We start from the raw sequence: 17544 nt of genomic DNA on the forward strand, positions 1-17544 counted from the left end.
CTCAGCGTAGCGTCCAGACGTTGCTAGCGCCACAGTTTGAGCGCAAGCGCAAGTACGACGCCACGCACCCGCACGCTCAAGCGTTAAACGTGCACATTGCAAAATTGATCAGCCTAGAGATGCTGCCGTATAGGCTTGTGGAAACGGAGGCTTTCAAAAGCATGATGGCGGCAGCGGCCCCGCGCTACTCGGTTCCCAGTCGCCACTACTTTTCCCGATCTGCCGTCCCAGGCCTGCACGACCACATCTCCCGCAACATTGTACGCGCCCTCACCAACGCGGTTACTACCAAAGTCCACTTAACAACAGACACGTGGACAAGCACAGGTGGGCAGGGCCACTATATCTCCCTAACGGCACATTGGGTGAATTTAGTGGAGGCTGGGACAGAGTCAGAGCCTGGGACCGCTCACGTCCTACCCACCCCCCGAATTGCGTGCCCCAGCTCGGTGGTGGTATCTGCGGGGGTGTATGCTTCCTCCACTAAACCACCCTCCTCCTCCTACGCAACCTCTGTCTCGCAATCAAGATGTGTCAGCAGCAGCACGTCACCAGCAGTCGTTGTCACGCGGAGTGGCAGCACAGCGGTGGGCAAGCGTCAGCAGGCCGTGCTGAAACTACTCAGCTTAGGAGATAAGAGGCACACGGCCCACGAACTGCTGCAGGGTCTGACAGAGCAGACCGACCGCTGGCTTGCGCCGCTGAGCCTCCAACCGGGCATGGTCATGTGTGACAATGGCCGTAACCTGGTGGCGGCTCTGCAGCTCGGCAGCCTCACGCACGTGCCATGCCTGGCCCATGTGTTTAATTTGGTGGTTCAGCGCTTTCTGAAAAGCTACCCCCACTTGTCATACCTGCTTGGAAAGGTGCGCCAGCTCTGCGCACATTTCCGCAAATCCCACACGCACGCTGCCACCCTGCGGACCCTGCAACATCGGTTTAATCTGCCAGTGCACCGACTGCTGTGCGACGTGCCCACACAGTGGAACTCTACGCTCCACATGTTGGCCAGACTCTATGAGCAGCGTAGAGCTATAGTGGAATACCAACTCCAACTTCCGCGGCGCAGTGGGAGTCAGCCTCCTCAATTATTTACAGAAGAGTGGGCCTGGTTGGCAGCCATCTGCCAGGTCCTTGGAAAATTTGAGGAGTCTACCCAGATGGTGAGCGGGGATGCTGCAATCATTAGCGTCACCATTCCTCTGCTATGCCTCTTGAGAAGTTACCTGCAAAGCATAAAGGCAGACGCTTTGCACTCGGAAACAGAGCCGGGGGAAGACAGTATGTCGCTGGATAGTCAGAGCAACCTCATGTCTATATCTCAGCGTGTTGAGGAGGAGGGGGAGGAGCATGAGGAGGAGGGGGAAGAGACAGCTTGGCCCACTGCTGAGGGGACAGATGCTGCTTGCCTGTCATCCTTTCAGCGTGTATGGCCAGAGGAGGAGGAGGAGGAGGATCCTGAAAGTGATCTTCCTAGTGAGGACAGCCATGTGTTGCGTACAGGTACCCTGGCACACATGGCTGACTTCATGTTAGGATGCCTTTCTCGTGACCCTCGCGTTACACGCATTCTGGCCACTACGGATTACTGGGTGTACACACTGCTCGATCCACGGTATAAGGAGAGCCTTTGCACTCTCATTCCCGAAGAGGAAAGGGGTTCGAGAATGATGCTATACCACAGGGCGCTTGTGGACAAACTGATGGTAAACTTCCCATCCGACAGCGCTAGTGGCAGAAGGCGCAGTTCCGAGGGCCATGTAGCAGGGGAGGCGCAGAGATCAGGCAGCATGTACAGCGCAGGCAGGGGAACATTCTCCAAGGCCTTTGCCAGCTTTATGGCTCCCCAGCAAGACTGTGTCACCGGTCCCCAGTCAAGGCTGAGTTGGCAGGAGCACTGTAAAAGGATGGTGAGATAGTACGTGTCACCGAAGAGACAACAGGTTTCGACAAAGACTTACGGCACCCCGTGCGACCCCTCCTTTTGCGATTTCCAGAGGACCGGTACCCCTTCTGTTCGACTGAGCAGGGGGGAGGGGGAGCACGATGGCTATGGCAGGACGGCCTCCACTGGGTTAGCTCCCCAGTGGCCCAATCGAATTGGGGGTTGTGCAACGCCAGCCACGGCATCCCTAGTAGCATGTCTACCGACATTTTCTCCATCACCAGGAATGATAGACCTTCCGAATGGCGACCCCCCACCATGAGTTGTAAAACTGGGGTCCTCCATCGTACCAAGCCCGAAGCAAGAGGAGTAGCATCAATGCTAGCAAAACGAATTGGCGTCTTCAGCGCCACAAATTCAGCCCTCAGGGGCTCAACGAGACGCATGCTTATCAGGTTAGCAGCTGCTCCGGAATCAATAAACGCCTGCCCTAGGCGGGAGAAGTTCCGGAATCTAACCTGGCAAGGTATCAGAAGTCTAGGACGTACCTGAGGTCCTAGGCGACTCTCCTTGCAGTCGCCTAGGACTGGAAGTCTTTCTGCCGATTCAGACTGTGGGCGCTGAGGCCTCCAGGGGAAAGTTATCACCCGATGTCCAGCTTTCCCGCAGTAGAGACAGAGATTATGTAATAACCGAATCCGGCGTCGCTCCTTGGGGTCCAGCGGGTCCAGTTCCATAGGTTCGGGAACAGAGACTGGTACGGACGGGGAGGGAACAGGACAAATGAACTCCCTGACTCTATGGGTCGGTCTATCTTGCTTCCCAGCCCTGAGCCTCCTATCTGCCTTCACTGCTAACTCCATAGCCTCCTTTAAGGACCCGGGAACGGGATGGGAGATCAACAGTTCTTTGACCGCGTCGGAGAGACCTTGCATAAAAACATCTTTCAGGGCACTATCGTTCCATGCAGTATCACCCGCATAGCGTCTGAAATTGGAGCAATAATCCTCCACACAAAGCGACCCCTGATGCAGCGCCAGCAACCGTGCAACCGCCAACCCCACTCGGTCCGGTTCATCGAAGATACCCCCGAGTTCCTGAAAAAAGGAGTCCACCGACTGCAGGGAGGGGGAACCCTCGGGAATGGAAAAGGCCCAAGTCTGGGCAGAGCCCCGCAGCAGGGACATTATAAGCCCGACCCTCTGGACCTCCGAGCCGGAAGAACGGGGACGCATCCGAAAAAACAGGCGACACGCCTGTTGGAAAACGAAAAACTTGTTCCTCTCCCCAGAGAACACCTCGGGAAGAGGGCACTTGGGTTCGGGACAGGTAGAGGCGTTCTGCTCCTGCGACAACGCCCACTGCTCCTGGGCCACCATGCGAGCTGACAAATCCCGGATCACCAGCACCAGGTCTTGCAGCTGGTTTGCAAGGGCGCTGATCGCCGCCATGAAAAGAAAAACAATATTTTAAGGGCCAGTTATTATGTTACGGCACTCTGCCCCCCGAGCGCCAAGTGGGATGCCCTGATCTTCCCGCACCCCACTGTCCCTGCCTACTTGCCTCGGCCCTGGCTAACCCCAGGCGGACAACTGGACGGCGGTCCCTGCTCTGGCTAGGGACCTGGCGGCTGACAAGCAGGAAACTACCTAATGGGGGGAACAGAGTGCCGACAGAGGAGGCAGATGAATCAGACCAACAAAACTGACAAGGCTGGAGATGGAACTCACAGGCAAACTGGCAGGGTGCTGGATAGCAACTAGTGCTGACTGGGCCAGACTAGATTAGAGGCAAACAGAACCAACCAAAACAGACAGAGTGATAGGGGACCAGAGGGAGCTGACCGACAACTAGGGACTGACTGAGGGGAACCACAGACAGACTGGCTAGGTGCATGCAGAACCAATAACTGGCAATGAGCTCAGTTCACTGCCAGTCTTTTAACCACAAGGTTCCGCCCAGGGGCGGAGAGTGGGAGGAGGCAACTCCACCCACTGCTGTATAAGAAGCACAGAGGAGTGCGGGCGGGCATGCCCACGCCGCCGCCGCCCACTGGCCAACCCAAGCTGCTGGGATGACCTCGACACAGGACTCCAGGCTGCTGGAGCCGGAGCGACGCGCGCCGACCGCGGGACCCCATGCCGCACTGTATGGTAACAGTACGTAGCCGATTGCAGCACCGTCCTCGGTGACGCCTCTGCCCCCTACAACTACTGGGTGTTGAAGCTGGACACGTGGCCTGAACTCGCGCTGTATGCCCTGGAGGTGCTTGCTTGTCCTGCGGCTAGCGTCTTGTCAGAGAGTGTGTTTAGTGTGGCTGGGGGAATCATCACGGATAAGCGTACCCACCTGTCAACCGACAGTGCCGACAGGCTTACACTCATCAAGATGAACAAAGCCTGGATTTCCCCAGACTTCTCTTCTCCACCAGCGGACAGCAGCGATACCTAAGCAATACGTAGGCTGCACCCGCGGATGGAAGCATCGTTCTCTCTCACCATCCAAAACGGGGACATTTCTGCTTCATCAATCTGTGTATAATATTCCTCCTCCTCCTCCTGCTCCTCCTCCTGAAACCTCACGTAATCACGCCGAACGGGCAATTTTTCTTAGGGCCACAAGGCTCACTCATATAATTTTTCTAAACAATTTTTATACGTTTCAATGCTCTTAAAATCGTTGAAACTTTAACTTGAACCAATTTTTCGTTCAACTGGGCTGCCTCCAGGCCTAGTTACCACTTAAGCCACATTAACCAAAGCGATTAATGGGTTTCACCTGCCATCTTGGTTGGGCATGGCCAATTTTTTCTGAGGTACATTAGTACTGTTGGTACACCAATTTTTTTGGGCCCTCACCTACAGTGTAATCATAGTAATTTCTATGTTCTTCGCCTGCACTCATGGTACAGAAAGGTGTGTGGGGTTGGCCTACACTTTAGCTACATAAATGTAACTGGGGCCTTGTCTATACTGCAGCTACTGAAATGTGAAAGAGACTGTTATCTCCCTAAACTGCTGCAATGGGAATGTTACTGGGGCCTGTCTTGAGTGCTACTATTACTGAAATGGAACTAAGACTGCGCTCCCCCTATACTGCTGCTAGTGATATGTTAGTGGGGCCTGTCCCTAATGCTACCGCTGAAATGTTAATAATTGTGGGCTCTGCCTATACCGCTGCTAATGGTATGTCACTGGGGTGTGGAAACAGAGGCTTCACAAAGACATGATAGCGGCGAGGCCATTTCCCACCAACGCTGTTACTGTTAAGGTGCATATAACCACGGACACGTGTAGAGGACACATAGTGCCTCCAAAACATCCCCCTCCTCCTCCAACAATGAAAACATTCTTGGCAAATACCTTTGCATTGGTCCGTCTGGTGGCAGTCCAAGAATTTCACCTTTAACGACACAACAAGAGAGCACCACCACCATCCCCCCACCACGGCCCACTTAATCCTGGCCACATTCCGAAAACCAACTACATAAAACCGCGCTACCAGGTCCGCAGTCACCACCACATTACCACCAACGAGGTTACTGTTAAGGTATATATTACCAGTCAGACTGGGGCATGCAGTGTGGGCCGAAACCCACCTGCATTAAGCACGACATTACTACCTCAGCTGTGTTGGGCAATGCAATGGGATATTTGTATGTACCGCCGGTGGGTTCCAGGGAGCCACCCATGCTGTGGGTCCACAGGGAATTATAAATGCATCTGTTTCCACTTCTAAAGAACCCCAGTCTGACTGGGGCATGCAGTGTGGGCCGAAGCCCACCTGTATTAAGCACGACATTACTACCTCAGCTGTGTTGGGCAATGCAATGGGATATTTTTATGTACCGCCGGTGGCTTCCTGGCACCCACCCATGCTGTGGGTCCACAGGGAATTATAAATGCATCTGTTTCCACTTCTAAAGAACCCCAGTCAGACTGGGGCATGCAGTGTGGGCCGAAACCCACCTGCATTAAGCACGACATTACTACCTCAGCTGTGTTGGGCAATGCAATGGGATATTTTTATGTACCGCCGGTGGGTTCCAGGGAGCCACCCTTGCTGTGGGTCCACAGGGAATTATGAATGCATCTGTTTCCACTTCTAAAGAACCCCAGTCTGACTGGGGCATGCAGTGTGGGCCGAAGCCCACCTGTATTAAGCACGACATTACTACCTCAGCTGTGTTGGGCAATGCAATGGGATATTTTTATGTACCGCCGGTGGGTTCCAGGGAGCCACCCATGCTGTCGGTCCACAGGGACTTCACAATAGGGAGTTGTACCTGCCTGTGTCTATAAATTAAAAACCGCGGTCTGACTGGGGCATGCAGACACCTTGACAGAATGAATAGTGTGTGGCACATAGGTTCCCCATTGCTATGCCCACGTGTGCAGCTCCTGATGGCGGTGGCACAGGATTATATTTCTCATTGCTTCTGTACAGCATTGTGGGCTATCGCCCCGCCCCTTTTAAAGAGGGTCGCTGCCTAGCCGTGCCAACCCTCTGCAGTGTATGCCTGCGGTTCCTCCTCATGGCAGACGCACTTATAAATAGACATGAGGGTGGTGTGGCATGAGGGCAGCTGAAGGCTGCGCAGGGACACTTTGGTGTGCGCTGTGGACACTGGGTCGTGCGGGGGGGTTGGGCAGCATGTAACCCAGGAGAAGTGGCAGCGGAGTGTCATGCAGGCAGTGATTGTGCTTTGTTGGAGGTAGTGTGGTGCTTAGCTAAGGTATGCATTGCTAATGAGGGCTTTTCAGAAGTAAAAGTTGTTGGGAGGGGGGGGGGGCCCACTCTTGCCGGTATTGTGGCTTAAAATTGGGACCTGTGAACTTGAGATGCAGCCCAACATGTAGCCCCTCGCCTGCCCTATCCGTTGCTGTGTCGTCCCCATCACTTTCTTGAATTGCCCAGATTTTCACACATGAAAACCTTAGCGAGCATCGGCGAAATACAAAAATGCTCGGGTCGCCCATTGACTTCAATGGGGTTCGTTACTCGAAACGAACCCTCGAGCATCGCGATAATTTCGTCCCGAGTAACGAGCACCCGAGCATTTTGGTGCTCGCTCATCTCTAGTATCTTATCGTTTCCTAGCTGCACGTACAGCAATCGCTCGCTCTTGGAGGTAAATATCAGTTAGTGTTGAGTTGGTAAAATAAAACAGTCATGGATTATGGTTAATGAGAAACTGATGGCTATTCTTGCAGACCGTGAAGTGGTATATGAAAGAATCTGGGCACCTTGGTACCAATAATCGCTCACTATGTGTCTATGGAACCCAACAGCTAGATCTGTGACCCTCCCAGGGGTCTCTAGCTCACCTTCAAGTATATCCTCTGCTCCCCCAATAAATATATGGGGTATATATTAATGGAGCTAAATCAACAGAAGAGTTTTTTGTACCCTTTCAACTCAGGTGCACCATTAGGCCTCCTTCCCACGAACGGATTTCCGCCGCGTAATTCGCGGCGAAAATCCGCTGCGTTGCCCGCAGCTATTAGGTTCTATTGAACCTAATAGCACAATGCTCACGATGCGTAATTCCACCGCGGAATTACGCACCGCGATTTCTCCCGTCCTCACCCGCAGCATGCTCTATTTTCTGCGGGTAAGGACGGGCTGTACGCACTGACGGCTTCCATTGCAGTCAATGGAAGCCGTCCGTTCACGCTATCTCCCGCTGTAACCAGCGGGAGATAGTGTGAAAAAACGCTTTCCCGCCCACCGCCGCGCGTCATATGACGCCATATGACGCGGCCGGCCGCGTCACGTGACACGGCCGGCCGTGCACGTGACACAGCCGGTGACGTGGCGGCGGTGGGCGGTGACGGGCGGTGACGCGGCGGTGGTGGGCGGGGAAGCGATTTCACGCTATCTCCCGCAGGTAAGTATAGGGGCTCTGGGGGGCGCCGTGACGGGCTTCACTGCGTAATATTACGCGGCGGACCCCGTCACGCTCGTGGGAAGGAGGCCTTATGACAAGCTACAAGCATAGCCTAACCCCCCACCCCTTGATCCTCCCCTTATGTATTTTCCCTACTGTCTTTATACAGTAGAACCTCAATTAATGTCATTAATCCGTCCGGAAGCAATGGACTTTAGTAGAAATCAATGTTAGCTGAGGACATTATTTCCATAGGAATTAATGTAAATCCAATTAATTGGTTCTAGACGTTCCAAAAAACACACCAAACCCCATTTAATAGATAATAACTCTGGTCTTTAATACCAAAAACAATAACAATACTGAATGAATATAAAACACAACTGTAAAGAATAAATTAAAATTTAACAGGTTTTTGGACATTTAGCATACAGAGTTTTGACAGTCTGCAGGGACATCATTATAGCAGTACATATCACTGTGTTATTTGTGGTTTGACATAGGACTGCAGGGACATCATTAGCAGTATGTATCACTGTGTTATCTCTGCTTTGACATAGGACTGCAGTACTGTATTTATTTGCAAACGTTTCTTTACTGTACTCATCTGTACAGTACTTACATTTTGCAGTACAGTGGGGATTCAGGAGGCAGGCAGCGTTCAGCCCGCACTTTGGGGAGTCAGCTGCTGTACTGTGTCTGGAGGCAGGCAAAGACAGCAACGTTCAGCCGGCACTGTGCACTGTGGAGAGGGGGGGGAGGAGTAGGCGCGCCCTGGTGCAGAAAAAGCAGGAAGTGCCTGGCATCAGCTGCGCGCCAGCTCACTGAGTGGCGCCCGGGGTCATGGAGCGGTCGGCGCCCTTATCTGAGGAATGCAACTTTATTTGAGGGACCGCCACTGCCCTGACACATCGACTTAAGTTGAAAACAGTGTTACTTAAGAGCAATGCTACTCAAGGGTTTACTGTTCTTGTTTCTCCCTTAATGTTACTCTTGGTTCAGGTCTCTTCGGGACGATTATATTTTGATTCAGTAGGGGTTTATCTAATAAAAGGAATAAAACTTTGAATTTTACTTTATTCTACTCTGTAAGAAGTAATACCTGAGATGTAATTTTGGGCATTTTGCCCAACCTTGTAACCCCCTGACTATTTAAATGAATGTAATATTGAAAGCCATGTTTAATATGTTTTGACCTTTCCAAAAAACTAATAAAAACTTTGTTAACCAAAACATCCCATTGGAAACCATAGGCTTCACATACATGCATATTGTAGCGATGATTTTGTAGCACGTATTGACTATTGATTATACAGTATTCCTTAATTTTAACAGCAGCACTTCCACTGGCTGACTAGACCTTCCAACACTTCTGGCTGCATCCAGGCAAGGAGGCAGCAGCTGTTTTGTTACCCTGCAAACACTAAAGCGTACACAGAAGAGCTGATAGGGGTTCTTATCTGGTGTGACATGATGTACATATTTGTTGTTCGTCCCCACTGATCCTGCCCAGAGAGCTCAAATTAAGATTCTAGTTATCCACATGATGCAGTTTCTGCTGACATAGGCAGGATGGTGATCACGTACCAACTTCCCTCCCATACCCTGCACAGGTCACAGCAGGACACAATGGATTCCCTAATCAAAATACTAACAACCGTCTGTCCATGAGTGACTGTGTGATTTCCATGTGATGATGTAACATCATGTGGTCAGTCACCGGGGCTTTGAGCTCCGCCCCTGATCACATGACGGTGACGTCATAACAGGTACTTAATCCATGTGCATGTGTTTACAGGACCCGTGATGATGCCACTGTCATGTGATCAGTCACCTGTGTGGGAGGAGTCCTGGGTGACATGACCAGGGGGTGATCAGTGTGTGCAGGACTGTGCTGGTTGAGCTCTCTGTTCTATGGTATGAACAATGTATGTGGCAGAGCTGTGTGTATCTGTGACATGCGTGTGGCAGAGCTGTGTGTGCTTACAGGACCTGTGACGATGTCACCATCATGTGATCAATAGCCTGGGCTCTGTACTACTTTTTTATTGTATTGTTTCTTGGTACCAGGGTGACCAAAAGAGCGCATTTCTGACGTCTTTTTTTTCTGACGACGTTCATCGTGTGGGATAAATAATGCATTACTTTAATAGCTCAGACTTTTACAGACACAGTGATATCAAACATGCCTTTGTGTTTTATCATTTAGACTCTTTTATTATAAATATGGCACAAGTTTTTTTTTTTTTTTTATTTTTTTTTTTTTTTAAACATTACTTTTTTTTAATAGTTAGTAAAACTTTAATAATCTTATTTTTACTTTTTTTCTTAGTCCCCAAAGGAGACAACAATTGCGATGCTTCAATTGCTCCTGCAGTATGGGGTAATGCCATAGCATTATATCATACTGCGATCGGGCAGGCATTCTATCAAGCCACCCCACAGGCATGGCTTTCAGAAGGCCCCTGGCTGCCATGACACACACACGACTTCCTCCGCGCGATCTCCCTTCATACATACCCGAACGCAGCAGGATGTAACGGTACGTCCTATAGCAATAAGGGGTTAAAGAGTACCCAAACTTTTCTTCTGTAAATGTGCAGAACAGGTGATTCTAAGCATTTTTGCAATGTTTTATCAGCCTATTTTGTACATTTTTCCTAAAAAAAAAACAACAAAAAAAACCCTCTTCTGCTAAGCAGCTAAGTGAAGACAGGGGTGAGAAATCCATCTTCACCTAACTGCATACTAGTAGAGGGCGCTGTGCCAAGATGTGCCTGCACCCATTCTTTACAGACATATGTGTCCTGCTGTGTATGGCAATGCATGAAGAAGACTATTATGGTCTATATACTTTCCTTTCGTTAACGCTGTGCTCCCACTCTATCCCCCTTGTGCTTTACTGTCCACTCCGCGTCAGCTAGTCTCTGTAACGCTCAACTTTCCACATCCAAACCCTTGCCAGTTATCACCCAAGGTTGCTTGCACTCATCACTATGGCAACTAAACACAACAGAGGCAGATTACAATTATACAGTTAGGGCCCTTTCACACAGGATAACCAGCGATGATACCTCCTGTGTTTTTACGTGAGAAACGATCATCTCAAGTGAATGGACTCAGAGCGGGACGGAATCGTATTCACACTAAAGGCCCATTTAGTCTCAACGATTATCGCTCAAAATTCGCTCAAAAGCCGTCTTTTGAGCGATAATCGTTGTGTGTAAATGCACGGACATCTTGCAGTTTTTGTTATGCCGTCGCTCATCGTTGTCTTTCAGCAGCATGCAATGATCAGCCTTATCAGGGATTCACAGTGGGATACAGCTGATACTATTGTTTAAGCTGTATCCCGCTCCATGATGACAGACTGGGTATGAAGAACAGAGCGGTCCAGCTCTGTTCTCCATACCCTGCTCAGCTGTATAACAGCCGGGCGCTCTGAGCGAGGAATAGCTGGATGCAGAAGACAAGCGGGGACACTCCGCTTGTCTTTCGCATCCTCCACTGGGAACGCTCGGCTGTATAACAGCGATGTGCTACGAGCTGGGTACAGCTGGATGCAGAAGACTAGCGGCCCCACTTGTCTTCTGCATCCTCCGCTCGACGTGCAAGGTGATTGCTCAACATTTGAGCGATCATATTGTGCTGTAAATGACGATTATCGCTCAAAAGACATCTTTTGAGTGATAATGGTCGTGTCTAAATGTGCCTTAAGAAGGCAGTCGCTCATAAATGCATGCATAAACTGAACAATGAACGAGAAGTGAACAATTACTTGTTTGTCGTTCAGTCAGTGCGTGCATTTACATGAGACGATTATTGTTCGGAGTTGTTCAAATACCTGCATAGTGTCCATGTAATCATTAGGCTATTGTGTTGTAACAGAGCATAATACAGAAACCAAAGTCAGAATTTCACGCGATTTTCGCGGCCATGTGGAAGTGGACTTATAGAAACAGTAGAACATATATGTAGAGGCCCGTGTGGCGCAGAGTGTTAAGGCAGCAGGAATGCAGTCCTAAACTCTCGCTCATGACCTGAAGGTTGCGAGTTCAGGTAGCCGGCTCAAGGTTAACTCAGCAGCGTTCCATCCTTCTGAAGTTGGTAAAATGAGCACCTAATTTGGTGGGGGGTAATAAGTAAATTACCTGAAATCGCAGAATAAGTTGGCGCTATAGAAAAAAGGTATATTTTTAATTTATTTATACACACACCAAGACTTGCCAAATGGAGGCCAGGGAAACCCCGCTCTCCTTACAGGTACATATGGTACTAGTGTATCATCACCAATGGAAGAATGGGTGGAGACAAAATGCACACCCACAACCAACACCCACAACTTGATTGACTGGGCAGGAGAATGGGTGTCCATCATCGGCCCTCCCGCCTCGTGTCACTCGGCTGTGCTGTGTTAGCCAGGACTTCATAAGAGAAGGAATTAGTGTTTATGATTTCTGACAGCTTTGAAAATAAGTCAACAATGCGGTCATATAGCAGGGAAAGCAAATAGGATGCTCCATTGCATAGCTGGAGATTGTGATCCCACTGTACAGAGCTCCAGTGAAACCACATCCAGAATACTGTGTACAGTTCTGGAGCACTCACCTTCAGGACTTGTTCACACGAGCGCTGTTGGCGCGCACAGAAAGCACTTCTATAGGAACCAATGGTTTCCTATAGAAGCATTCACATGAAAGAATATAAGATGCGCAAAATACTCGCACATAGCAAAGATAGAACATGCATTGCTACAATGCACACATCTAAAGTCTGTGCTGCAAGTAAAGATAGGACCTGACCTATCTATGGTGCGAGCTACGCAGGAGTTTCCATACACTCCTATGAGAGCAGGAGTCTATGGAAACTCCTGCGCATGAAAAGAAGATTAGAAGTCATTAGGAGGATTACACCGGGACATTTAAAACTTGCAGCCCAGAAGCACATTTTAAATGTGGGATAAGGGGACTCCCCGGGGGTTCCATTCATCTCCCCTGGGGTTCCCTCAATACCCGCGAGAACTAACAGGAGTTTACCTCGGGACATTTAAAACGTGCTTCTGGACTGCAAGTTTTAAATGTCCCGCTGTAAGCAGTGGTGACTTCCTCCAACCCCACTGCTGGGCAATTTCCCAGCAGCAAGGCGTAGTAGGAGACTTCCTCTACCTCTCCCCCCCAGCTTGGGAATTCCAAGGGATTTCCCTATAGTTGGGAGAGAGAGGTGGGGCGGGGTTACAGGGCTTCTCTGAGGGTTTCCCTGAGAGCACCCCCTCTCAATTTGCAATGGGGAAAATCCCAGGGAGGAGATCTATAGCCTGGCCCCCTTTCTGGCCCCACCCTGTCGGCTACGGAGATATCCCTTGTGGGATCCCCTGTAGCCGTGCCCCCTCTCTCTCTGCACTATGGGTATATTCCTCGGGGATCTCCGTAGCAGGTAGAGAGAGCCGGGCTATGTATTAATTCCCCATAGTAGGAAGAGAGTGCGGGGCTATGGGGGAATAACCTATAGCAGGGAGAGACAGAGCGGGGCTATGGGGGAATCTCCCATAGCCCCGCTCTCACCCGCTATGGGGAAATCCCGATCCCCTGCGGGTCTTCTCCTCTCTCCTCTCCAGAAGAAGCATATACGTATTCTCAGATAAAAAGTACATAATATAATGGCAGACTGGATGTACCATGTGGCCTTTTTCTGACATTAATTTTCCATGTTTCTACAAGAAGAAATCAACACATTTTTACCTGGATCTGAACATATGGACTTCATGTTAAGAGCTTGTTGAGCTCCGTCATATCGTTTCTGCATACAGCTCTATGGGACAAATAACCAAATGAGAATGGAAAAACTTCTATGGCACAAAGTAAACCCAATATCTTGACTACCTTTATACTTTTGAATAAAGGGAATACCAAAAGCAATGATACTGTATGTCTGAAATACCTTTAAATGTACAATTTCTTCCTGTGACATATCATTTGACAGCTCTGGTGGAGGACATGAAGTTATCAAAATGGTAACCTGAAACAGCCTGATAAAACATGACCCATGGAGGCCAGAATGCCCCTTTCCTGTAACCATCCCTGTCTCCCAATAAAAAGACAAACACTTCTAATTTGGATAACATTGGGCACAGCAGCCTATTTATTAACAAGCTATAACAAAATTACGAGGGGGGAGTCCTTGGAGCCACAAAAATCTGGTGCCACCACAACCGAACTAATAACACTGCCCCACCGCCGGCAAACAGGCTCAGGGGCACTACAAGCCGCCCTTAGGTGGCTACCACTATTGCAACTTACGGCCGGAGGAGGGTCTACTGCCCCCCACCACCAGCCAAGTCACCGCACCAGACACGATACTGATTACCCAGGAGGGAGTCTTAACGGGTGAGACCGTGCCCACCCAACTCCCCCCTACACAATTTCCAATGACTCCAAGGACCCGCCACAGCCAGCGCCGCCCCCAACAAACTCAATACCCTTTCAATACCTTCTTGTACCCCCACTGCCCAAATATTAATGCCCACATCATTCAAATGCACTCCATCGTCTGCCCAATACTCTCCATCCCCCTTTTCTAAATCCACATGTCTCACACAACCCCCCCCCCCCCCCCCCGTTCCGTGCAACAAAAGCTGAGATGTGCCTATTCAACTTCACCCTAGCCCTGTTAATGCCTACCAATGATTTGGCAAATCGCCACTGTTTACGCGGGATAATTTCAGACCAAACAATAACCATGTTTGGGTACATTTTACGAAGCCGCAGGAAATCATACTGAATGTCCTGCCTTAATTTCCGAGCAGGACGACTCCCCAGATCATTCCCCCCCACCCCCCGTGTAATACCAGGATATCAGGACTCCTGTCTAAGCGCCCAAACCTCTCAACTTCCTGCAGCAAATGCCCCCACTTCATGCCCCTAATTCCCAACCAACGGAGAACTGCAACCTCCCTCCTAAAGCCCAACTGCCTCCCGTTTGGTCAGACCTTGGCACGCTCCGCTGCCCAGTACACGTATGAGTGTCCCAGCAGCCAAACCAGAGCCGGTAGCTCCTGTCCTGTAAAAGGATAGAAAGAACCACGTATCAATCCCAGTTCTACACCCCACTCTTAACTCATTATGTAACCGAAATTGTAATACTTATTCAAAATTATATATATATATATATATATATTTTTTTTTTAATTCAACTAACTCAGGCTGAATATAAAGCTGGAACCGCCTTGAGTCCCATCTCCCTATTTTTTTCACCATGTCAGAACCCAGACCCCTACCTGCCGCCTCTGTCGCGGCCCCAATCCTGAACGAGTGGGAAGAATACCCTCACACCAAACCCAACTTCACCATGACTTTCTTAAACACACCGTTAAACTGATATTTTGACAAAAAGGACCCATTCCCATGAATAAACAACGGGCCCGGCTTATTCGTTCTCAATTTGCTATAAAACTCAAAACACTGTACTGGACATAAAATTGCCCATGGCACTCGAACCAAATGGACCCTTTTACCTCTGCCATACTGGTCCGTCTTTGACTGCCTGAGCACTATTTGCAAAACCCTCTTGCACAAAGACACAGCCCCGAAATCCAAACTCCCTTGCACCACCCTATTGGGTGACACCATTTCCCCCAACTTAAATGCCCCATAAAATGCTAGTGCAAAAACGCACCGGAACAAAGACTCTTCAAAGCCATCTCTACAAATCTCACCCAAAACTGCACCCATACTTTCCAAAATAGAAAATGTCACTGGACGCCTCCTATCCTTCACCACATGACCCTTTCGAAAACCCCGTAGGGCTTGCCGAACCAAAAAACTCTTGGTTATATCTTTCATCCCCCGAAGCTTCAAGCCAAAAACCAAACCAGCGATAAAACGGTCCACCTTCGACACTGACCAGCCAATTTCTATTGCGTTACCTAAAAATGACAGCAAAGCTTCCACCTTGACACTCTCTGAATCCACTCCTCCCAACTTGGTTACCCATTGCTGCCATTGACCCCAGGCCAACTCATACGCTTTCCACGTACCCTGTGCCAGCGACCTCTCAATCAGGTGTTGCGCCGCACATCTGCCACGTTCCATAGTTCCAATGGACAATTCAGGCCCTCCTCCTCCGCCTCCGGCACCAATGCCTGAAAACGCTCCCACTGGAAACGAGAAAGAGCATCTGCTATACCATTGTCCGTCCCGGGAACATGCACAGCCACAATCAACGCATTCAATGACAAGCAGGACAACACCAGATACCGCAGCAAATTCACCACCGGCGGTGATCGAGCTGTCACCCCATTAATCGCTTGTACTACTCCCATGTTGTCACAATGGAAGCGCACCTTCCTGTTCTTAAAACTTTCTCCCCATATTGAGACTGCAACCACTATAGGGAACAACTCTAACAAAACTAGATTTTATACCGCTCCACTTTGCCGCCATTCCTCAGGCCAAGAACCAGCGCACCATTGTCCCTTAAAATAAACTCCAAAACCTGTCGCCCCTGCTGCGTCTGTAAACAGCTCCCAATCGAAATTATCCACCTCCTAGTCAATAAACAAAGACCGACCGTTGTACCGTGCCAAAAAGGAAACCCAAACGGCTAAATCTGCCCAGATCTCAGTAGTAACTCGCATAAAGTGATGTCCAGCTTTTACTCCCGCAGTTGCTTCCGCCATTTTCCTACAAAAAAATGACCCATTGGCATGATTCTGCAGGCAAAATTCAACTTTCCCAATAACGACTGCAAGTCGCGCAGGGTAATCTTTTTTGCCTGACTCGCCTTCCACAAATCATGCCACAGCGAAAGCAACTTGTCCTCGGGCAACCGGCATTCATTCTGTCCGTATCTATGACAATTCCTAAAAAACTCAGACAAGTCACCGGACCTTCCGTCTTTTCCGATGCCAATGGTACGCCAAATTTGTTGGCGATCCATTGCACCGTTGACAAAAGTAAACTACAAACTCTGGAACCTGCCGGACTCACACACAAAAAGTCGTCCAGCTAATGCAAAATAGATTGCAATCCGGACATGTCCGTAACCACCCACTCCAAAAAGGAACTAAACGCTTCAAAATAAACACATGAAATTGAACACCCCATCGGCAAACATTGGTCAACAAAATATTCACCTTCCCAAATGCATCCCAACAGGTGAATGCTATCCGGGTGAACCGGTAATAATCGGAATGCAGATTCCACATCCGTCTTGGCCAGCAATGCCCCTTGTCCACACCTCTGAACCCACTTGACAGCTGCATCAAACGCTGTGTAAACCACTGAACACAACTCGGGCGCTATTCCATCATTAACCGACTCACCTCTTGGATACGAAAGATGGTGAATCAACCGAAACTTATCCGGCTCCCATTTTGGAACCACCACCAAAGGGGAAACCACTAAGGACCGGCAGAGCAGCAAACGGCCCAGCCATACGCCCCAAAGAAACCTCTTTCCACAACTTCTCCCTTAAAACTGATGGGAATTTCCTAGCTGAACGCAAATTCCTAACTGAAGGGGGGACCCGATGCTCTGGCTCTGGTATCCGAAAACCCTCAGAAAACCCCAGAAATAACAAACGCCCCTTTTCTGCGTCCGGATACCTACTTAGAAAGGGGGCCATCTTGTGAACTTTCACTGGTGTCCTCCGTTTTTCCTTCAGTACCCACACCCTTTCCCTTACTTCGCTGAAAACACTTGGACGCCCCATGGGACGACCCACTGCAAATGGAGCAATTGTGTTTGAAGCGACAACTTGCCCCAAACTTGCA

The 17544-nt window shown here is 49.6% G+C and overlaps 1 protein-coding gene across 2 annotated transcripts in view; it reads right to left on the bottom strand.

Moving 5' to 3' along the window:
* LOC136582010 (nuclear RNA export factor 1-like) overlaps positions 1-13813 on the bottom strand; it is a 52077-nt gene extending 38264 nt beyond the window's left edge. Inside the window, exons 1-2 of one of the 2 annotated variants that reach the window (XM_066582737.1) lie at positions 13713-13813; positions 13514-13583 (exon numbers count right to left, since the gene is read on the bottom strand). In XM_066582737.1, the coding sequence (XP_066438834.1) occupies positions 13514-13527 (14 nt within the window). In that variant the 5' untranslated portion in view covers positions 13528-13583; positions 13713-13813. Of the gene's footprint in view, positions 1-8397; positions 8500-13513; positions 13584-13712 lie in introns of those variants that run through there. The other variant, XM_066582738.1, reaches the window with a different exon arrangement.
* Positions 13814-17544: the final 3731 nt, after the last annotated feature.

Source organism: Eleutherodactylus coqui, chromosome 11, assembly GCF_035609145.1.
Source record: "Eleutherodactylus coqui strain aEleCoq1 chromosome 11, aEleCoq1.hap1, whole genome shotgun sequence".
In the NCBI taxonomy this organism is placed as follows: Eukaryota; Metazoa; Chordata; class Amphibia; order Anura; family Eleutherodactylidae; genus Eleutherodactylus; species Eleutherodactylus coqui.